The sequence below is a fragment of the Podarcis cretensis genome, assembly GCF_951804945.1.
Source record: "Podarcis cretensis genome assembly, chromosome: 1".
NCBI classification, from domain to species: Eukaryota; Metazoa; Chordata; class Lepidosauria; order Squamata; family Lacertidae; genus Podarcis; species Podarcis cretensis.
This window is the reverse complement of record NC_137170.1, coordinates 117,233,727-117,257,077: the sequence shown is the minus strand read 5'-3', so window position 1 is coordinate 117,257,077 and position 23,351 is coordinate 117,233,727. Positions and strand designations below refer to the sequence as shown.

At 41.4% G+C, this 23,351-nt stretch overlaps 1 protein-coding gene across 49 annotated transcripts in view; it reads right to left on the bottom strand.

The window, feature by feature from the left end:
- TTN (titin) overlaps positions 1 to 23,351 on the bottom strand; it is a 300,685-nt gene that overhangs the window by 48,270 nt on the left and 229,064 nt on the right. For all 49 annotated transcript variants that reach the window (XM_079974390.1, XM_079974400.1, XM_079974409.1 and 46 more), the window contains 32 exons: positions 22,559 to 22,840; positions 21,637 to 21,939; positions 21,243 to 21,545; positions 20,856 to 21,137; positions 18,842 to 19,141; positions 18,418 to 18,720; positions 17,988 to 18,296; positions 17,623 to 17,904; positions 16,432 to 16,731; positions 15,985 to 16,278; positions 12,912 to 15,872; positions 12,482 to 12,802; positions 12,115 to 12,399; positions 11,659 to 11,958; positions 10,281 to 10,583; positions 8,603 to 8,878; positions 8,200 to 8,499; positions 7,806 to 8,108; positions 7,183 to 7,482; positions 6,775 to 7,062; positions 6,382 to 6,678; positions 5,989 to 6,291; positions 5,576 to 5,881; positions 4,510 to 4,797; positions 4,117 to 4,407; positions 3,721 to 4,008; positions 2,480 to 3,070; positions 2,290 to 2,394; positions 1,545 to 1,742; positions 1,159 to 1,455; positions 489 to 1,076; positions 87 to 389 (listed from right to left, as the gene is read on the bottom strand). In XM_079974390.1, the coding sequence (XP_079830516.1) occupies positions 87 to 389; positions 489 to 1,076; positions 1,159 to 1,455; positions 1,545 to 1,742; positions 2,290 to 2,394; positions 2,480 to 3,070; positions 3,721 to 4,008; positions 4,117 to 4,407; positions 4,510 to 4,797; positions 5,576 to 5,881; positions 5,989 to 6,291; positions 6,382 to 6,678; positions 6,775 to 7,062; positions 7,183 to 7,482; positions 7,806 to 8,108; positions 8,200 to 8,499; positions 8,603 to 8,878; positions 10,281 to 10,583; positions 11,659 to 11,958; positions 12,115 to 12,399; positions 12,482 to 12,802; positions 12,912 to 15,872; positions 15,985 to 16,278; positions 16,432 to 16,731; positions 17,623 to 17,904; positions 17,988 to 18,296; positions 18,418 to 18,720; positions 18,842 to 19,141; positions 20,856 to 21,137; positions 21,243 to 21,545; positions 21,637 to 21,939; positions 22,559 to 22,840 (12,450 nt within the window). The remainder of the gene's footprint in view (positions 1 to 86; positions 390 to 488; positions 1,077 to 1,158; positions 1,456 to 1,544; positions 1,743 to 2,289; positions 2,395 to 2,479; positions 3,071 to 3,720; positions 4,009 to 4,116; positions 4,408 to 4,509; positions 4,798 to 5,575; positions 5,882 to 5,988; positions 6,292 to 6,381; positions 6,679 to 6,774; positions 7,063 to 7,182; positions 7,483 to 7,805; positions 8,109 to 8,199; positions 8,500 to 8,602; positions 8,879 to 10,280; positions 10,584 to 11,658; positions 11,959 to 12,114; positions 12,400 to 12,481; positions 12,803 to 12,911; positions 15,873 to 15,984; positions 16,279 to 16,431; positions 16,732 to 17,622; positions 17,905 to 17,987; positions 18,297 to 18,417; positions 18,721 to 18,841; positions 19,142 to 20,855; positions 21,138 to 21,242; positions 21,546 to 21,636; positions 21,940 to 22,558; positions 22,841 to 23,351) is intronic.

Genomic DNA, 23,351 nt, shown 5'->3' with positions numbered 1-23,351 from the left:
GCAACAAATTTTACTTTGATTGGAATCCTTATAGATAATCATGCTATAAAGGGATCCCCCCCCCCAAGTATAGAAATCATACTAACATGCAGCATCCTTGGTTAATACTGGTTGAGAAATATCACTTGGTGGCCCAATTCCTGCCCTGTTTTCTGCACTGACACGGAATTCATATTCATTTCCTTCTAGGAGTCCAGTCACTTTGCATCGAAGGTCTGATACTGGTTTCTTTGTAACTCTGACCCATCTCACGCCTTTTCTTTCTCTTCTTTCCACATGGTAGCCTGTGATTTCGCTGCCACCGTCATCAGTTGGCCTTTTCCAGGTTACAGTAACAGTGTTTTTCGTAATATTTGATACTTCTGGTTTACCAGGTGGACCAGGAGGCCCTAAAAGGAGGAAAACAGGTTTTGATAAACACATAAATGTTTATATATATATATATATACAGCAGTAAATTCATATACCTTTTGACTAGTTTTGCTTACCAAATCTATCCACCATTTTAACTGGCTCTGATTGAGATGGTTCTCCTTTGCCATACTGATTCACAGCAGAAACACGGAAAAGGTACTCATTTCCTTGAATAAGCTTAGTCACAACATGCCTACAAGACTGAATGTCTTCAGCAACTTGAGTCCATAGAAGGCGGCTAGTTTCTCTCTTTTCAAGTACATAAGACTTGATTGGTGACCCGCCATCTTCTGTTGGTGGTGTCCATGTGAGAGTAGCCTTTTCAGCTGAAACATTGCTCACTTCAACTGGTCCAGGTGGGCCTGGTACATCTAAAACTTTTACATGTACGTGTTCTTCTTTAGTACCAAAAGGGTTGGTTGCAGTGATCGTATATTCACCAGAATCTTTTCTAGCGGCATACTTGACAGAAAGCGTGGAAGAAGTTGGAGTTGATTCAATATGGACAGTCTCTGAAAGCTTGAAATCTTTGCCTCCTTTAGACCACACTGAAGTTGGAAGTGGCTTGCCACGGATGCTAATAGCAGACATTGTGATGGTGTCTCCTGCCTTAACAGTCAGGCCTTCTTTGACAGTAGGATCAATAACAATAGTTGGTGCCTCTGTAAAAGAGAATTAATATGTTAGGAAAGAAGATACTTAAAACATTAAAAACTGGTGTGTGCCTTTACAGGGAATACGTACCATACTCATCCTTGCATATAATGGCTCCAGTAGATTCTGATGGAGGACTAATAGCACCAGCGGTATTCTTAGCTCTAATCCTGAATTCATATTTAGATCCTTCAAAAAGGTCATTTACTGTATATGCACATTCCTGAACATTCACATGGTTTGCCTTCATCCAAGTCTTTGAAGGTAGATCACGTTTCTCCACTATGTAGCCAATTAATTTATGTCCGCCATCATATTTTGGTTCTGTCCAGATCAGAGTCACTGAGTTTCTAGTCACACTGATAACTTCAGGCTTCCCAGGAGGATCTGAAAACAACAGAATACAGAAGTAGTAAAAGTGCATATCACAGTTTTCTAACACATGAAGACTTATCTCTTTAATTTGGGAAGCTTACCAATTGGATCAAGGGCTACAATTGGCTCAGAAGGCAGACTTGGTTTACCAACTCCAGCAAGATTAATTGCCATCACTCTGAATTCATATTCCAAACCTTCCGTTAACCCTGTCACTCTGAAGTCTCTCATCTTTAGTGGGGTCTTGTTTGCTCGCTTCCACAAAATACTATTTCTTTCTTTATATTCAAGGTGGTAACCTACAGAAGCATACAAACACAGGAAACACATGCTTAGTATTTCAAAAGGTAAACAAAAATGGGGGTGGATAGGAACCAACTTTTTTATTTTGCAAAAGCATCCTTGTCTGATATCTCTGAGCAGTTTCTGTCACCATCGCAGGACATCAGGCAACTGGCTACTTAACAAGCTTTGCAGTACAATCCTGAGGTGGTGGCAGTGAAATATGAAGACAGTTCCACTGCCTTATCCATTGCCATGCCAGGCTTAAGCCAGTAGGGCAGAGGAACACTCTACACTCTTTTGTCACTTGTATTTCCCCCTCCCGTTGGAAATGTGGCTCAATATCACCCTGATTTGTGGCACTGGAAGGCTTTGAATCTAAGCTGCTTCTCAACATGCCCCCCTCGGGCCTTACAGACACCAGAGCCTTGACGTTAGTTGGGTCTGGACATTGCAAAAGCTCGTGGAGGGTAGGAACATGTGTTACATCATGACTGGCATTTGTGATCCTAGGATTTAACACCTTGGGGAATCTTATGCAAAATTAAATGTCAAAAGAAATACCTGTGATAGGTGAGCCACCTGTCTTTTTGGGGTCTGTCCATGTTAAATAGGCAGAATCACGCCTAATCTCAACAATTTTGGGTGGTGGTGGAGCATCGGGAACATCTAAAAATATAATAAATGTAAGAGAGAATTAGACTGAACCTTAAACGACAGAATGCTTCACAACAAACATATTTTTTGTGCTTACCAAATGGATGCCTTGCGATTATTGGGTCAGATTTAAGACCTTCACCGACTCCATATTTATTTTCAGCACTGATTCTGAAAGTATATTCACTGCCTTCATGAAGTCTTGTAACTCTGAAGGTAGTTTTCTGCACAGCAGACACACATGTGACCCATTTATTATTCACATTGTCTCTCTTCTCAATAATGTAGTTAGTGATTTCTGAACCACCATCATCTTTGGGAGGAGCCCATTTTAATGTCATGGCATCAGCTGTGACTTCATCAAATTTCACAGGTCCTGTTGGGATTCCAGGTTTGCCAACAACCTTCACAGAAATAGTCGCTTCTTTACTGCCAGCAATGTTCTTCAGTTTGATTGTATATTTCCCAGCATCATCTTTATGACAATCACGTACAAGGAGTGAGGTGTTAACTGCTGTAGCTTCAAATGCAACTCTTCCTGACTCAGTAAGAGCCAGGTCTTCCCCTTTTTTCCATGTCACCGTTGGTGCTGGTTTGCCTTTAATAGGGATTTTCAGGCGGAAACTGCTTCCTTCTCTAGCTAAATAGCACAAGCCTGGCAGGTCTTTTAAATCAAGATCAGGTGCCACTGGAAGACAAAAAGGTATTGAATGATTGTATGTACATTTCCGAGCACAATTCAAAGTGTTGGTGCTGACCTTTAAAGCCCTAAATGGCCTCGGTCCAGTATACCTGAAGGAGTGTCTCCACCTCCATCGTTCAGCCCGGACACTGAGGTCCAGCGCCAAGGGCCTTCTGGAGGTTCCCTTGCTGCGAGAAGCCAAGTTACAGGGAACCAGGCAGAGGGCCTTCTCGGTAGTGGTGCCCGCCCTGTGGAACGCCCTCCCACCAGATGTCAAAGAGAAAAATAACTACCAAACATTTGGAAGACATCTGAAGGCAGCCCTGTTTAGGGAAGCTTTTAATGTTTAATAGGCTATTGTATTTTAGTGTTTTGTTGGAAGCCGCCCAGAGTGGCTGGGGGTACCCAGCCAGATGGGTGGGGTATAAATAATAAATTATTATTATAGTATTGTTATTATTGTATGTTCAGTGCAGTGAATACAGTTGCTTCATTTCAGTAACTTCTGTTCTGTAAAAGAACGAAAGATTTTGTGACACCTCTGCTATTTTTGCTTTATTAGACTGGCATGGCTATCTCATGGGGTAGTTCTATCGTTCACTATACTGACGTATGCAGTGTGCTCTGTGAACGAGAAAATGTATGAATCTACTCACCTATATCGTCCCTTGCCAGCACTGTAATTTCATTAGGTGTTCCATACCCAGCTTCATTTTGTGCTCTCACTCTGAAGGTATATTCTTTGCCTTCTGTTAAGTCTCTTGTTGAATACTGGAGATTCTTTGACCTCATAACTTCCTGCCACTGATTTTCACCAGTCATAAGTTCAACGATATATGCATTAATGCGGCTTCCACCATCGCTAATGGGCTTTTTCCACGATACATTGCAGGATGACTTTGTCACAGCCAGAGCCTTTAAGTCTACAACAGGTCCAGGTGTTTCTAGCAGGGAGAAAAGAATATAATGATGAACAAATTGCTAATATAAAGTTAGATGCACAAGAGCCTTTTAACAATAGCCTGATAGGGTAATCATGTGAATATTCTCACCAGAAGCTTTAACTGCATCACGAGTTTCACAGGGGTCGCCAATGCCATATTCATTTTCAGCAAAGACCCTGAAGAAGTAAGATTTGCCTTCCTCCAAGTTAGAGACCCTGAAGCTTGTTTTCGGACACTCTGTGGCTACTGTAGACCACGACTTTCTCTCTGCATCACGTTTTTCAACCACATAGTTCTTCACTGGACTCCCGCCATCAATTATAGGAGGTTCCCATGAAATAAAGGCAGAATCTTTAGATGCTTCTTTTACAATCAGATTAATAGGTGGCCCAGGAGTATCTGTACAGATGCAAATAAACCATTCCAGTTAATGACTAAAATATATAAAATAAAACGTGTATGGATAGTTAAGACCATAATAGGCAATCACGTAGCACTTACCAAGTACTTTGACAACCATTGTGTATGCTTTTTTGCCACAGACGTTCTCCAGACTCAGGACATATTTTCCAGAATCGTATTTGTTTACATTTTCACAGCGCAGGAAAGTGTCAAAGTCAGTTGATTTGATATCTAGTCCTTGCCTGTCTCTTATGTTGGCATCCACTTTAGACCAAGAAATCTTGGGAGGTGGACGGCCTCTCACTGGCACATAAATCCTCATTGTGACTCCAGCACGTAATACCAGAACTTTCCTCAATTCAGCATCAAGCTCTCCCTCAGGGGGAACTGCATTGTAAATAAAAGTAGATGTCAAATAAATTGCTGATGATAGCAATTTAAAATATAATTTAAAAAATCAGTGTCAGTGGCTGAGGCAGGATGGGAATGGAAAGGAAAGAGAAAAAATACAAAAATACAATGTTAGGGGGAATAAAGCTCAGGCTTTCTTTTTTCTTTTTTAGAAAAAGCAAGTGGATGAGTAAAAGAGAGGAAATCTCTCTAAATGTTACTCTAGCCTTCCTTCCCTAATTGCCAGTTTTCATGCCACCCAGCCAGACACCAGTGGTTTCTCATATTCTTCTCTCCCTTTGTTTTGAGAAGAATCCACTCTACACTTTCAGTCAAGTTGCGGTCCCTACTTTTCTACAACTATCTAGGAGCTTCCCATTGGGAAAGTGTGCTTGCCTTGCACTCAAAACATGATACCTTTGCATTATTATTCAGAAGGAGAACATTGTTTTCTTTCACACAAGACAGAGAAGGAGCAAGTGTGTTTCTGGGTAGAGGAAAATGTACAACAATGATAGTGCAGCTGGAAAGAAAAGCTGAGGAATCCATTCTCAAGAAAATTTTAGAATCAGAGCAGAATGAGGAGCATGTGGCTAGATTGTGTGATTTTTAACAACTGAGGGAATAGTGGTTTAAAGACTAGACATATATGAGTTCATGAAACAGTTCAGCACAGAGCCCCTAGTTTCTCATAGGCCCTCCACTAAACCTTTTATACCGATACCCACAATATGCATGAAAGTCAACAAGTCAGTTTCTTTTCAGGACAACTTACTTAAAATGTCCTTGGCAAGGTGCTTGTCTGGCACATCACTTGGGTCACTATATCCAATCTTATTGACAGCATAAATGCGGAACTGGTATTCTGTGTTCTCCGTGAGTCCAGTCACAACGTAACGGGTATCTGGCAAATTCCTTGGCAAATTGCACCGGACCCAGTTATCTGTATCTGCTCGTTTTACTTCAACAAGGTAGCCAATAATAGGGCTTCCACCATCATATGCTGGTTTGGTCCAAGACAGGGTTATAGAGCTACGGGTGGTGTCAATCACTTTTGGGAATGCTGGTGGGCCAGGAGGATCTGAGAAGGAAAGCACCAAGAAATCACACAATTATGATCTGGCAAACCCATTTGCACACACTCACAAAGTCACAGAAGACTGAAAAATGTGCATGTGTTCAACTTACACTGAGGATCACGTGCATATACTGCTTTAGATACTCCGCTAGGTTTGCCGGGTCCAGCTTTATTCAGTGCAGTTACCCTATACTCATATTCTGTTCCTTCCTGGAGTCCAGTGGCCTTTATGGTTCTTTCAATGACAGGCTTTCTATTCACTTTTGTCCAGTTAACTGCCCTTGTTTCACGTTTTTCAACAATATATCCAGTTACAGGGGAGCCGCCATCATCAGCAGGTGCTTTCCAGCTTACCGACATGAAATCTTTTGTTATGTTACTAATTATAGGTGGTTCACATGGTCCAGGCACATCTATAAATAATAATTTGAAATGTTCTTAAGCAAATGTTAAAACATAGATTGACACTAAATGGGTAGAAAAATCCAGTGAGAGAAGCTTACCATATGGATTCTTAGCCACTGCTGAGTCAGTCAAAATGGGGTCACCTACTCCATATTTGTTTTCAGCACAAATGCGGAATTGGTACTCATGTCCTTCAATTAGTTTCTCAACGCTGCAGCTAGTGATGGGGACATTGGCGGTGACTTGAGCCCAGTTGGGTCTGCTTGTTTCCCGTTTGTCGACAATGTAATTAGTAATGTCTGAGCCTCCATCTTCAAGAGGAGGTTCCCAAGAAAGCATTGCTCGGTCTGTGTACATGTTTACAATCTTAACTGAAGCTGGAGGACCAGGCTTGTCTGGGAAAGAAAAATTAGGCGGTGAGTGAAGTCTTCCAACTGCTACATTTCCTGAAGTTTATTAAATACACTGATTCAAATGAACTTTTAGCCTACCTAGTACTTTAAGTTTAATAGTTGCTGATTTGGAACCACTTGCATTTTCAGCTGTGATAGTATAATCTCCTGTTTGCTTTCTATTTACGCTGAAGAGCTCCACAGTAGATAAATTTCTCTTGGTGGTTATCTTGACTCCTTCAACTGGTTTCAGGATCTCCCCTTCTTTCTTCCAACTAATAGTTGGCATAGGCTTGCCGAACACATTAGCCTCAAGACAAACATTGGTTCCAGCTTTTACTACAAGCAAGGATTTCATAGCTACACCGAGTTCTATTTTTGGTGGTACTGCAGTGTAAAAAAAAAATGTAGAAGGGGAGGGGGGGGAAACACATTCCAATGAGCACATAACCATGAGAAGGATAAAAGTATGGCTCAATTCTAATGGTACTCAAATGCGTTCCTTACCATTTTCTGACTGAACGGTTATTGGATCAGAAGGTTCAGAAGGCCAGCTAATGTTCACTGCTGTTTTTGCTATGGCTCTAAATTGATACTGTGCACCTTCTTCCAGACCAGTTGCAGTGTACTCTTCCAGGGGTATTTGATGGGGAGTGGTATTGCATCGTACCCATCTTTCTCCAGGCAGTTTACAGGATTCAACAAAGTAGCCAAGTATCTTGCTACCACCATCATGTTTTGGTCTTGCCCAGACAAGAGACACAGTACTCTTAGTGACATCAATAACCTCGGGTTTGCCAGGGGGATCTAAAAACAAATGAGGTCAGGTTTATTCTACGGCATTTGATAGAAAATGTCACAACACAAAGGATGCATATCACTGAACAAACATGGTATATTTCTTCCTTTCTTTTTAAATCCAGAGAAATTAAACTTTGGGCACAATTTAGCCAAAATCAAGGCTTTCCATTGGAATTCAATAAGCAAATGCTTACCTTACTTGTTGAAATCAGTGCAGTTTAAGAAAGTTTAGCTTTGGCCATATTCTCCTAATGTTACGGTACTTAAGTCGGCTCAGTATTAACAATAATAGTTATACATAATGCAATGTATGCAAATGTTTTGCTTACCAACTGGTGTTCTTGCTGTAATAAAATCTGTTGGTTTGCTAGGCTTGCTTGCACCAGCTTTATTCAGAGCATAGATTCTAAATGTGTACTCAAGGCCTTCAATTAAATTTGCACATGGGTATTCTGTGGATCGCACAAGTGTATCATTGGCCTTCACCCAAAGCAAACTGTTCCTTTCTTTACGTTCAATGAGATAACCAGTTATTGGGCTGCCTCCATCGCTGTCTGGCCTGTCCCATGCCACAAAAACGCAGTCCTTGTTCACCTTGGTAACACGTGCGTTCTTTGGTTCACTAGGAACATCTGTAGAGAAAGAGATGAGTTGTTTTTTAAAAAAAATTCACCCTTAGAAGTATTCTAATAAAGACTGCACCACTGTCTGAGGTGGACATACCAAATGGAAACCTTGCAATCATCTTATCGGACGGAAGCGGTTCAGAAATTCCAAATCGGTTTTCAGCACGAACACGGAACATGTATTCTTCTCCAGGGGTGAGTTTTCCAACTCTGCAATTCGTCTTTGTAACAGAAGCTACCACTGTTATCCAGTCTCCTCGACTGGTATCACACTTCTCAACCACGTAGTTGGTGATGTTGCTACCACCGTCTTCAAGAGGAGTATGCCATGACAAAGAGCAAGCATCAGCATCTATGTCAGAAATTTCGAACGGTGGCTGTGGTGGACCAGGGACATCTACAGAAAGAGATAAACATACAGGTATAAATAAGGTCATGCTCATTGATGAATCATGTTATGAATGTTGAGAAGTAAGCATGGAAGAGAAGATTCAATGTACCCATGACGACCACTTTGATTTTCTGAGTAGCTACTCCCGAGCTGTTTTCCGCTGTTAGACTGTAATAATCACTGTCTTTCCTAATGACATCTTTAATGATGAGAACTGAAGTGCTGTCTGCTTTATGCACAGCCAGGCGGCTGGATATTGCCACATCTTTGTCTCCTTTCATCCATTTACAAGTCGGGTGGGGTTTCCCATAAACATGTGCTTCAATCCTGAGTTTCTGCCCAGCCTTTATATTGACATGATCCGGCATCAGAATCTTAGGCGGCACTGAAATTAAAAATCAAACGATAGGAAACAGACACGTAGGTCACACACAAAAATTAATAACTTATGTGTATGTATTTTGAATTAGTTCTCACAATCTTTAGCTGATATCATTCTTACTTGAAACTACCATGCATTTCCCCCCCGAAAACAAATGTCAGTCTCTTGACAGCTTTCATGCTCTTGTCTGGGGGTAGCCTGCAACTCTCCAAATGTTGCTGGACCGCAACTTCCAACACCCATAGCCACTGGCCATGCTGGCTGCAGCAAATGAGAGTTGCAGTCCAACAGTGTCTGGAGGTGTGGCTAGGCCACAGACTAGCCACTTCTGATCTATATTCTTCAGGAGTAAGGCAAAAGGTCTGATATTACCTACCCAAACCAACCCAAAACTGTTTGTTTTCAAATAGTCACCAAGGAACTAGCCCCGATAACTTGTATTCCCCCTAATATCCTTGAAATACAATATCCCTGATTCATTTCCTCCTAGCTTCTTTTGTAGGTTTATTCTAAGGTCTGAGCAGTGTGCTATTTTATTTAATTAACTGTATAGCTGTCCTATTCTTCGGATGCAGAAAGCTTCACAACATCTTATAATGGGGAGGTGCACAAATTTTTAAGGTAAACTTCTGCATAAATGAAGCGAACTATTAAGAAACTGCCTTCTGGGCCTGGGACCCACATTCAGTACTCTTCAGGCCAGAATTAACACCTAATACTTTGCTCTAGAAGGTCACAGAGCCAATGAGCCTATTTGTGAAGTTTTTTTATAAACCCCTTTGAATGTCTTGTTTGTATGTTGCTGTTTTGGAATGCCACTCCCGACATCAGGAGGGGGGGGGGGGTTGCGGTCTCACGCCCCATTCACACTCTCGCGGGGCTGGCTGCAGCCTCACGGGATCAAGGGAATCCCAGGATCATTACTATGCATTATGCATCGGTCAGCCAATCGGCTGGTGGCGGGGGCGGGGCGAATACGGGGCATTTAAGGTCAGGGAAGCCCATGCTCGCCCCTTTCTTTTCTTTCCTCCCAGCTGCTGCGGTTCTGCATAAATGAAGCGAACTATTAAGAAACTGCCTTCTGGGCCTGGGACCCACATTCAGTACTCTTCAGGCCAGAATTAACACCTAATACTTTGCTCTAGAAGGTCACAGAGCCAATGAGCCTATTTGTGAAGTTTTTTTATAAGCCCCTTTGAATGTCTTGTTTGTATGTTGCTGTTTTGGAACCCCCCCTCCCCAATAAACCCATTAAAAAAGGAATGTCACTAAAGACATCAGATTATGTGACAGGACCTAATTTTAAATATCTTTAAGAGGTGACATCCAAATTTAGATACAAAATCGAAATAATTGAATTTAAAATATATTTCAATTGTACAAGTGGTCATAGTTAGCTACTTACTCAGTTGCTCTTTAACTTCATAGATGCCTTCGGTTTGTTTTGGCTGGCTTACTCCTACAGCATTCCTTGCAGCCACTCTAAATTTGTATTTCTTTCCCTCCTTTAGGCCAGCAACAACAATATGAAGATCTTTGACAACAGAGTACTGTGTCCAGTGATCCTCAGCATGACCCTCTTCTTGATATGCAATGATGTAGCCATCAATTTTGGAACCACCGTCACGCAACGGTGGCAGCCACCCTAAAGTAGCACTGTTCTTTGTGATTTCAGTCACTTCAAGTTTCCTCGGAGGGTCAGGTTCACCTTAAAAATAAAACAGGTAGGCAAATGCTTAGTTTACATAATTTCTAAGATCATTACATCTTCACATGATTTATTAGTGGGGGGGGGACACGGAATATATTGTACAATTTTATTTTGCATTTGAATACATAAGTCATGAGACCAGTGGTTTCTCTGAACTTTGTAGTACCGTATTGGCCTGAATATAAGCCGCACCTTTTAAATTCAAGGGGGAAAGAGAAAAAGAATACCCGAATATAAGCTGCTCCCTTAAAATTCCACAGGCACTCACACCCTTTCCTTTTTACCGTATATCTGCTTTAGCAGCGATATCGTAAAAGCCAATTTTTGTAAGGTCGCAAATTTAAGCCGCACTTTAACTTTTCGCAGTCAGAATTTGGGACAAAAAGTGAGGCTTATATTCAGGCCAATATGGTACTTCTATTCTGGTTTGATTGTTTTTGTGATCCACACATTGCCTCCACACCCTGGAAGAAGACTCAGCTGGCAATGTATTTGTGGACAGGTTATATTCTTTGAAATATAGCAAACAGAAGACCTGTCAAACAACAAGTCAATTAAATAAGTGCAGGGAGGTGAGGTTATCTCATAAATATGAGGAAAGCATTCCTCTTGTTCCTTGGGCATGTGTCTGTCTACATTCTGTTGCTCCCCAGTCAAGGATTGGGATAAATTTCCTTCCTTGTCAGGTGAGCCCTGGGTTTGTGAGTCGAATATGTACCTCAAGACACATTGTCAAAGCACTCACCTCAAAATACCCCCAAGCCACAGGGATATTTCTGAGTGTTAATGCCTGAGTTCCCCCAACCTGAAATTAAAGGCACCTGAAGGCAGTGTTGTATCAGGAATTTTTTAGTGTTTGATGTTTTATTGTGTTTTTGTATTTGTTGGAAGCTGCCCAGAGTGGCCGGGGCAACCCAGCCAGATGGGCAGGGTATAAATAATGAATTTATTTATTTATTTATTTATTTATTTATTTATTTATTATTATTATTTATTATGCGCAGTGACAACTGATTTTGACTATCTGAACTATCATACAAAATCTGAATCTCCTGAATGAAATAATACTTACTTAGCGGATCTGTTGCCAGGATTGGTTTGGGTGTGTCCCTTGGAACACCAGGGCCATATTCATTGACAGCAATGACTCTGAAGAAATACTCAGTTCCTGGCATAAGGTTAGAAACCTTGAAACTAGTCTTCTTTACATCATCGGTAAGTTTTGCCCAGGTCTTTCTCTCAGCCTCACGTTTTTCCACGATGTAATGTGTGACAGGACTACCACCGTCATTTTCAGGTGGAGTCCATGAAACCTGACAGGACGTTTTTGTGACATCCTTGACACTAAGCTCTGCTACAGGTCCAGGAGTATCTATTGGAGGAAAGGAAACAATAAACAAACAATATTAGGCCACAATTATTCAAAGTAAGTGGGCAGAGTCCCATGGAAAAGAAACTGCAATGAATAACACATTCATAAATCACAGAACAACAATTAATAGATGTTAAAATTATTGATATTACTCACCAAGGACACGGACATTCACAAAGACTGCCTTTTCTCCAGCAGGGTTAACAACTGTCAAAGTGTATTTGCCTGAATCATCCCGTGTAGAATCAGGGATGACGCAGAAGGCCATTGTGTCAACCAGGTCAACCTGGCCTCTTCTGATCACATTGTCAATTCCCACCTTCCTCCAGGTAACTTTAGGTGCTGGTCGCCCTCGAATAATGGCAAAAAGTCTTATGGGGCATCCTGCTCTGACTATGACTAACTTTCTCAGGCTTGCATCCAAATCAATTTCAGGAGGTTCTGAAAAGGAACATTAAAAGTTTAGATTTTGAAAGCAATTTTTAAGATAGCAAATAATTTAATGGCCTGTTGGCAAAATTACCAAGAATTTCTTTGGGAGAAACAGCTTCTTTCAAATCAGCTGGCCGGCCAATGCCTACTTGATTTTGGGCAGAAACCCGGAACTCATATAGTTCTTTCTCCTCCAAGCTTGTCACTGTAAATTCTGTATGAATAACTTGTGTAGCAACATTGCATCTTTTCCATCCTTCCTCAGGACCTGCTTTTTCAGTTTTGGGTCTCATTTCTACCACATAGCCAATAATAGGAGCACCACCATCATAGACTGGCTTTCCCCATCCAAGAGTAATAGAGGTCTTCGTGCTATCAACAACCTTAAGATTAATGGGAGGACCAGGTGGTTCTGTAAGATGACAGAAAAGTACAGAAGTAAGCATATCAGTGAATCAGAGAAAGATAATTTAAATTGAAGTATTACTAACAAAAAAATACTGTATTGGAAAGACCAGTACCTATTGGATCCTTTGCTATTGTTGGTTTTGATGGGTAGCTTGGTTCACCAATTCCAATTTCATTTTCTGCCCTGACACGGAACTGATATTCATATCCTGGAATGAGATTTGTAACTTTCTTGCGTCTCTCTGGAATTGCACTTTTGGTAACAGGAACCCACCTTAATGACCTTTTTTCTTTCTTCTCTAATATATATCCTGTGATTGATTTACCACCATCATATTCTGGTGGATTCCAAACTACAGTCATCTCTTCTTTGCTGACCTTTGTGACTTCTGGAGGATCTGGACGACCAGGTCTATTATACTTTGTTTTTGCTATAATTGGCTTAGTCTCTGTTGGGGGACCAGTGCCCATTTTATTCTCTGCACGGACCCTGAATATATATTCATTGCCTTCAATGAGATGTGTTACATGTATATGGGTCATTAGCACAGAGGAGGAATACGTAGTCCAAACCATTCGTCTGCTTTCACATTTCTCTACGATGTAGTTCTGTATTTCACAACCACCATCATCTTCAGGTACATCCCAGCTGACTGTGCATCGGTCAGTTGAAACATCAGCCACCTTCAAATTTCTGACAGGTCCTGGTTTGTCCAAAACATTTACAGTAGCATATGCTACAAAGCTACCAGCTGGATTAGTGGCAGTAATAACGTATTTACCGCCATCTGTGCGCCTTGCTTTGGAGAGAAGGAACTTAGATGAGTCTGAAGTTGTTTCAATTTTGGCCCTTGGAGATTGGGATAGATCGGCCGAATCCTTTGCCCAAGATACTTCTGGTTGGGGCTTGCCTCTAAGTCCTGCTACAATTTTTATTGGTTCACCAGCTTTCACAGTCAGTACTCCAGACAGCTTCAGATCAAGTACAGGTTTCTGAATTTCTTCTTTAACAACAACTTCACTTGTCTTCACCCAGTCACTTTCACCACCTTCATTCTTTGTCTGAACTCTGAACTGATAAATCTTATTTTCAACGCATTTGTCAACCATATAGTGTGTTTCCTTAATGCTACCTTTGTGCACTCTTTCCCACTCATCCGAATCCTTCAGTTTTCTTTCAACGTGGTATGTTAAGTTGGGGCTGCCACCATCGTAGTCTGGTCTCCTCCATTTCAGATATACAAATGTCTTTCCTGTTTCTGCAATGTGAAGGTTTTCAGGCTCACCTGGCCTGTCAATAGGGTTAATAGCAAGGATTGGAGTTTTGGTCTCGACAACTGGTCCTGGACCTACTTTGTTTTCTGCACAAACACGGAAGAAGTATTCATGATTTTCAACGAGATGTGCTTTCACTATCCGCTTAGTAAGATCAGAAGAAACTATTGACCAGCCTCTCTGGTTTGGTTGACGATACTCTACTATATAGTTTGTAATTTCTGAGCCACCGTTATCTTCAGGATTCTCCCAAGAGACCATGCAAGAATCTTTGGTGACATAGGTTACTTTCAGGTTCTGGCAAGGTCCTGGCCTATCAAGCACATTAACAATAGCTGATGCTTGGGCGTGTCCGCTGCTGTTCTTAGCTGTAATTAGGTATTTTCCATGGTCTGCTCTTACAGCAGGTTTTATTTGCAGCTCTATATGAGGGAATTCATGAATTATGTCAGTACGCTTATCTTTTGTTATATTTTTGCCATCTCTAGACCATGTTATCTCAGGATCTGGTCTGCCCCTCACTTTGCCTATAATCCTTATTGTTTGGCCTACTCTGACAGTAATTACATCTCGGCAGGTCACATCCAGTTCTACCTCTGGAGGCATGAGAATGTCTTTGGCAAGAACTGTTTCTGGCAATTCTCTGGGTTCTCCCTCTCCTACAATATTAGCAGCTTTAATGCGGAATCTATATTCATTTCCTTCAATTAACCCAGGTACTGTAAAGGCACATTGTCTGATGAGTTCATCTTTGTTAATTCTATTCCACTGAGTAGTTCCGCTTTTCTGGCATTCCACAACATATCCCAGGATGGGGCTACCACCATCTTTGAGTGGCTTAGTCCATACTAGCTCAGCTGTTTCTCTGGTCTTATCTTTGAGTTTTGGATTAATGGGAGGTCCAGGAGGTGTCATAGGACGTGATGCTTTGATTGGATCAGAAGGCGGAGATGGCTTGCTTATGCCAGCACTGTTTTCTGCAAAAACACGGAATTCATATGTGCTGCCCTCAAAGAGGCCTGTAGCTCTAAATTTCAGATCAAGCACTGGAGATTTGTTGACACGTATCCATTTCCCTGAGATTTCACGGCGTTCAAGTATGTATCCAGTTATTGGACTTCCACCATCAGATTTTGGCACAGTCCAACATACAGTTGCACCATTTTCTGTAATATCATTAACTACTGGTTTACCAGGTGGAGATGGTGGATCATGCAGAGCCTTGGCAACTGCTGGTTTTGAATCAAGAGGTGGACCAACACCTATCTTATTCTCTGCACAAACTCGGAAAATATATTCACAGCCCTTCTGTAGACGTGGAATTTTAATTCTAGTTTGATTAGTCCCTGAAGAGACCACTCCCCAGGTTTCTTTCCTTGTCTCTCGCTTCTCAACAATGTAATTAATTACAGCGCTTCCACCATCATCTTTAGGAGGTCGCCAAGCAATAACCATATGATCGGGAGTGACTTCCAGAATATCAATTGGGCCAGTTGGAGGACCAGGAACATCCAAAACTGTTAGATGAACAGGAACAGTTCTGCTTCCAGCTATATTGGATACTGTGAGCAGATATTCTCCAGTGTCTTTCCTTGTGCAGCTTTGAATAGTGAGAACTGTAGAGTAATTATCAGTATCAATCTTGTAATTGCCTTCTGATTTGATTTCAACATTATCAGTGACCCATTTTGCAGTGGGAACAGGTACGCCTCTCATGATTGCAGGGAACCGCACTGTGCTGCCAGCTTTAACAACAAGGCCTTCTATTAATTTCACATCTAGATCAACTGATGGTGGCACTGAAATAAAAAAAAATATAATGCATATATTATAGATATTTCCCCATTACAAGAGTTACATTTCAGCAGTGAATATGAAATCTGTGCACGGTCATACAAATTCAGTGGTTACCTATTTTTTCTTGGCACTCTATTGGTATGGTTGTATCTGGAAGACTAAGACCCACAATATTTTGGGCTTTTACACGGAATTTGTAAATCTTCCCTTGTTGTAGACCAGTAACAACACATTCTGGCACAGGGACTGTTTTGAATTTTGTCCAGTCTTCTTTCCCTTCTTCTTGGTACTCCACCAAAAATCCAGTTATTTCAGCACCACCATCCCGATCAGGCCAATTCCAAACAAGAGACACTTGTGTCCTGTCAACATCTACATGATGCAAGTTCTTTGGTGGGCCAGGAGGATCTTTTAAAATGAGATGAAAACAGGATTAGCATTTCTATTTTTATACACAAACATTTCCAAATGCTGATACACATTGTATAGATCAACACAGTTGACAAAGGTTGCTTTTTTTAATAAAAAAAGAACACAAAATAGTAAGTGAACTGTACTTACGAAGTGGATCTATAGCCTTAATCGGCTTGTGGGTTTCAACGTAAGGACCTCTTCCATACTGGTTCTCAGCAGCAACACGGAAGAGATATTGAGTGCCTTCCATGAGGTATTTAGCCAACATACTGTGTTTCTTAGAAGATGATGATATTGGTAGCCATTGAGCAGCAGCAACATCTTTCCTTTCCACGATGTAATTCGTAATGACAGAGCCACCATTGTCCTCAGGTTCCTTCCAAGTCAGATAGCAAGAATCTCTTCTCACTTCACTGACCTGTAGATTCCTGGGAGGCCCAGGCTTATCTGGAAAAACAAAACAAAACAAAAAATGAAATAAATGTGCAATGTAGTCTATGTATAAAAAATTTGGGTTAAATACAGCGGTACCTCGGTTTAAGAACAGTCCTGTTTATGAACGATTAAGAACTCCGCAAGACCGGAAGTAGTGTCCCAGTTTGCAAACTTTACCTTGGTCTACGAATGGAAGCCAAACGGTGGAAGGGCACCGGTGGCAGGAGGACTCATTAGGGAAAGCGTGCCTCGGTTTAAGAACGGTTTTGGTTTAAGAATGGACTTCCGGAACGGATTAAGTTCTTAAACCGAGGTACCACTGTATATTATTTGCAAGGAAGAGTCTTTTCCTTATGATTGTATACTTCTTATTTGTAGAAAATGAGGACGGACAGCCTCTGACCATTTTTAATTTCTAAACATTTTTCATCCGAACCTGGATAATTAAACCTGATACAAAGTACAGGGTGTAAAATCAAACTAGTTTGTGTACAACGCCCCTCACCCCGATTTCTTCAACAAATTTACAGTAGCTTCGCTGTATGTATGTTTGTGTTGTGGCTGGGGCAACCCAGTCAGATGGGCAGGGTACAAATAGTAAAATTATTAGTATTATTAATTTCAGTGACTATGAACCTCAGAGAACAATTAATATTTTCCAAAGACTATGGCTGCACCCACCCATATTTGGTGTGTGTGTATTTTAACACCACAAGGATTCTGATAATGCTTCATAACATTTAGAAAATTCCCTTCCAAAGTTGGGGAACAAGGTTGCTAACAGATGATGAAATATATAATTTTTCATTCCTGCTTTTCTGTTGTGCATAGGTATGTTCCTATCATTCACCTCTGTCATGTTTTATCTCCCAGTAGAAGTGTTAACATCATTTCATTCATTACCTAGAACAAGAACTTTTACTGAAACAGTCTTTGATCCAACCGGATTCTCCACGGTCAGGGAATAATTCCCTCCGTCTTCATGGACTGCGTGTCGAATTTCAAGCTTACTGCCAACTCCTGTAACCTCAATATCTGCCTTTGTAGGGACTTCCTTATCTTCTTTCTTCCAAGTCACTTTTGGGAATGGAATTCCTTTAATTACAGCACTTAGCCTCAATGTATCTCCAACTTTTACATGTTGTTCTCGTGTCATATTAGCATCCAGGATTAAATCAGGAGCCTCTGTAAAAAAAAGGGACTTTGTGTTCAGAAAATATATCCACTTTGGCCCTTTAAAATAAATTAAAACATCTTGTTCTGCTTACCAAGTCTGTCCTTGACTTCAACTGGATCACGAACATTAGCTGGCTCGGATTCTCCTGCCCCATTGACTGCAAAGACTCTGAATCTATATTTTGTACCCTCAGTGAGGCCGGTGACATTGTATTTTGTCTCAGGGCAAGAATCTGCTGTATGGTTGGCTTTTTTCCACTCCTCATCGCCATCCTTTTGGTACTCAATGAGATAGCCTATGATCTTGCCTCCTCCATCATGACGTGGTGGTTGCCAGGACAATTGCACTGAACTTTTAGTTTTATCCACTGCTTCAGGATTAATTGGTGGACTTGGTTTTACTGTAAAAATGAAAAAAACAACAACACCCCATTACATTGGAATAATGAATCTGAAAAAGAGATTAATCGGTACCAAGTAATATCACAAATATAATACATGAGAAAATGTTTTATAATATACCGATTGGATCCTTAGCAAAGAATGGTTTTGAGGGTGGGCTAGGATCACCAACGCCAATTTCATTTTCTGCTGAAACTCGGAATTCATATTCACAGCCTTCAAGAAGATCTGTTACCCTGTACTGAGTATCTGGGTAAATATGATCTTTGGTGGCTCTTCCCCATCGAGTAGACATAGTTTCCTTCTTTTCAAGTATGTAATTGGTTATTGGTTTTCCTCCATCATATGGCTTCTTCCAGGTAACTAAAGCAGAATTTTTGGTGACGCCTTTAATGATAGGTTGCTCTGGTGCAGCAGGAACACCTGAAGAAATAATGTTTTCAAGTTTTAAATCCATTTCATACAAAAAATAATATGAAAATATAAGCGAAGTAGAAATATGGCGGAGACTTAAGTGAAATGAATTGGCAAATAAACAACATACTGAAACGATCCTTGGCCTTCATTTCATCTGATATTAAAGGATCACTCATGCCATACAAGTTTTCAGCATAGATTCGGACAACATAATCTCTTCCCTCAAGTAATTTAGGGACTTTGCACGTTGTCTTGACATTGGCTGACGTGACTGGCATCCAGAGGTCTCTGTTTGCATCTCTCTTCTCAATAATGTAATTTGTAATTGGACTTCCACCATCATCCAAGGGAGGTTTCCAAGAGATAACAAAATGATCTTTAGTAACTTCATCAAAAATAACTGGGCCCACTGGTGGTTGAGGACGGTCTGTTTAAAAGTAAAAGAAATATATTTATGGATCAAACACTAATGCGCAGATCAAACATCCCTAGCAAGTGAAGAAAAATAAACAGGGCGAAATGGTTAAGACACAGAATAGCCACAAAAGGTGATAAAGTGGTGTGGTATGTAGAAATGTACTCTGCGAGAAGTCTGCATTAAATATGCACATTGATTTTTAATTGCTTTTTCATTTCTTACATTGTATTGAAGTTTGGAATTCTAAGGAGAGCAAATTGTCCTGCAATAAAATATAATGTAAGAAATAAAAGAAGCAGTAGAATTAAAACTCATACAGCACATTACAATCACTACAACAGGGAGAAGAATCATTAAGTTGTTGACGAACACCACCAGTAGTTTCCAAGCAGTATTTTTGGGGGAGGGCATTTTGGGAACTGGGACACAGGTGGCACTGTGGTCTAAACCACTGAGATTCTTGGGCTTGTCAATTGGAAGGTTGGCAGTTTGAATCTGCACAACAGGGTGAGCTCCTGTTGCTCTGTCCCAGCTTCTGCCAACTTAGCAGTTCGAAAGCATACCAGTGCAAGTAAATAAATAGGTACCACTGTGGCAGGAAGGTAAACGATGTTTCTGTGTGCTCTGGCACTCGTCACGGTCCTCTTTGCCCCAGTAGCAGTTTAGTCATGCTGGCCACATGACCCAGAAAGCTGTCTGTGGCCAAATGCCAGCTCCCTTGGCCTGAAAGCGAGATGAGCACTGCACCCCATAGTCGCCTTTGACTGGGCTTAAGCATCCAGGGGTCCTTTACCTTTACCTTTGGGGACCACTGGTCTAGAGAGACATCCTGCAGTGCCAGAATAATATTTCATTTATAATGTTGCTGCTAGAGCAGGCTTCCTCAAACCTGGCCCTCCAGATGTTTTGAGACCACAATTCCCATAATCCCTGACCACTGGTCCTGCTTGCTAGGGATCATGGGAGTTGTAGGCCAAAAACATATGGAGGGCTGAGTTTGAGGAAGCCTGTGCTAGAGCATCAAGATCGGATTATTAGTCTAACAATGATGCTGTCCTGATGGTTTCTGCAGGCTACAGTGGTTAATCGTCTCATTCGAACAATAAATGGATTGAACTTAATGATATAATTAAGTGGTTTGGGCTCAGAGAAGTGTAAGGGGAGTTCCATAACTGCAACAGGGCTTTCCCACTCCCTCCTTCCTGCTGCATCTCCTTGCCTTCCTCAAGCTACTTCTGAGGGTGGGGAGACGTCAATAATGGTGCGGCATGTGGCAAAGGGACTCACTGGGATGTGTCAATTGGCATAAATGGGTGAGACACCTTCTAAAAGCGGAAATACCTTCTGCTTACAATAAGGAACCTTTTGGAACCAAATCATTGCTCTTTCACCCAACATTTTGGATGGTAAGGACTTGTAAAGACGTGGTTAGGACACCCCATCAGCACATATTTCAATTAAAACATGAATATATGTCCCCATGAGATGGAGGTGTTGTTCTGAGTAAGAATACAGTCATGAACTGGGGCCTAACCTGGGGAAATCACCTTCATTTTTCTTGATTGACGTTTTCATAAATAAACTATCTGTTATCAGAAAAGTTCTTCACAATGTGCATTAGGTTAAATGTTATCATGTGATATGCCAACCCACCCTCATTTGATCAGTTCTAATTCATACCACATGTGGAAATAACCTATTTTAGCACTATAGCAATACTTACCAACTACAGTAACTTGACAGAAACCTTTTCTTGTTCCTGAACTGTTTTCTACAATGACACAATATTTGCCTGAATCTTCACGGACAGATTTTAATATTCCCAAACAAAGAGTAGCTGGCGTAGTCTGGATCTTTGTCCGTTTGTCTTCTTTCACAGAAATTTCATCTTTGAGCCAGGTAATCTTTGGTGCTGGTTTGCCTGAGTAGCGGCCGGTCAGACTGAAAGCTTCTCCTACACGGACAGTGAGCTTCTCTCGGATATCAAGTTCAAGTTGTGGAGGAGCTACAAGTATTGTTAAAAAAAAGAAGAATCAGTGATCTCTATAAAAACTCACAGATCACCCAATGCACATTTGGTTGGTTGGTTTGCTCCAGAATGGAAACTTACCAATTTCATCTTTGCATGTGATGGGTTTCGTAACAAATGATGGTTTGCCTTGTCCCACAATATTGCAAGCGCTCACGCGATACTCGTAAGTGTCACCTTCTTTCAAATCTTCAACTGTGTATTTTCTGTCAAGCATTTTCTCTTTTGTAACTCTGGTAAATTTCTCCTTCCCAATAAGGCGGCTTTCCAAAACATACATAGTTATATCAGAGCCACCATTGTACTTAGGTGGGTTCCAGGTCAGTGTAACAGAATCCTTCGTTACTGCTTTGACTTCCAGATCCTCAGGCCTTTCTGGCACAGCTAGAAATAAACACATGCAACATGTTAGGTACTTTTTCCAAGGCAAATTCTCCTCATCAGTACTGAAAAAAAATAGACAATAAAGTCTTACTTATTGGGTCTCTGATTAAAATCTCTTTTGTTGTCTCCACAAATGGGCCCATGCCAATAATATTCTCAGGTGCAATTCGGAAGAAGTATGCTTTGCCCTCAATCAGCCCCTGAACTGTTGCATTCTGCCTGGTGACCGTATATGTCACTGGGGTCCAAGCCCTGTGGTCTGCTTCACGTTTTTCAATTACGTAGTTGGTGATAGCTGAGCCACCATCATCTTCAGGAGAAAACCACGTAAGTTTGCATGAGTCGTTGGTTAGGTTCTCAGTAAGGAATGGAATGCCAACTGGACCTGGAACATCTGTGAAGGAAAGAAATACAGTAGAATGGTTTTAAGATGAACATTTAACATTTCTGTAATTGGAACCCAAATAATAACATAGATGCAATAACATATTTATTAAAACATATTTATATATTTATATAACCCCACCCACTCATATAATATACCAAGCCAGTGCACAATATAAAATACTATAAAACAATACAAAGTAATCACAAGAATGACTGGCTCGTCTAAATAAAGGAAATTTAACAACTGAATAGGCCTGTCTGCATAAGAACATCTTCTAAGAGATGTCTGAAGGTTAACAGTGAGTATGTCCACTGATTCTCTGTTGGAAGAGTTTTCTGCAGTATGGGACTGATGACACACTAAGGTTTCTGAGATATTGGGAACAACTAACAGCCCTCCTTCAGATGATCTAAGTCATCGAAATAGGACAGAAGGGAGCAGACACTTCTTGTGGTATCTTGGACCCAAGTTGTTCAGGGCTTTGTACATGAACCGTCATCCTGATCCAGTAACTGGGTAGCCAGTGCCAATGCATCAACAAAAGTGTCACTTTCTGTCATTCATCCATCAGCCATCTGCCCTCAGCAGCAGTCTAGCCACCAGCAAGTTAGCTTTCAGTGCTTACCTAGCACATCAACAATAATAGTCTTCTTTCTTTCTCCACCGGCATTTTTAGCGAGAAGAGTGTATAGGCCCTGGTGGCTTCTCTTGCAGTTCTTTATGACCATAGAAGAACTAATTGCAGTTTCCTCAATTTTAGCCTCCTCTGGGAGAGCTCTCTCATCCATCTTCCAGGTAATTGTTGGAGGTGGCTTTCCTGAGACATAAGCTATAATGCGGATCACTCCACCAGCATGGACAACGATTCTATCTTTCACATGAGCATCAAGCATGAGATCAGGAGCAACTGTAGAAACAAACAATATATTTTATATTTAGTTTCTATTCTCTTACCCGCACAAGAACAAAGAGAGGCTGTTTTTATCCTAAGACATATTGTCAGGGGCTCAGGAGCAGAGGCACAGGGGAGAGAGGAAATGGAGAGCGAAGGGGAAGAATCTGAGGGCAGCGTAGGGGAGTATGAGAGTGGCCCGAGAGATTCCATGAGCTTCTCCAGCGAATCAGAAGATTCCCAGAGGGGGGCGCCGATGGCCAGGGCAAGGGGGGTCCCAGGGGGGACACACCAGAAGCAAGGGGCCAGCGGGGACTCCCAAAGCAGCAGCGAGAGATCAGGACCAGCTCCTCCACCAGAGTGTAGTGGGGGGGGGAAGAGTCCCATGTATCAGGACCAGCTTCTCCTCCAGCAGGGAGAGAAGATGAATCAGGGCTGGCCACGCCTCCATCGCAGAGTGAGGGAACGGAGGGGAGGTCAGGTCCAGCTAGCCTCTCCGAAGGGGGAAGCAGTGACAGGAGCAGTG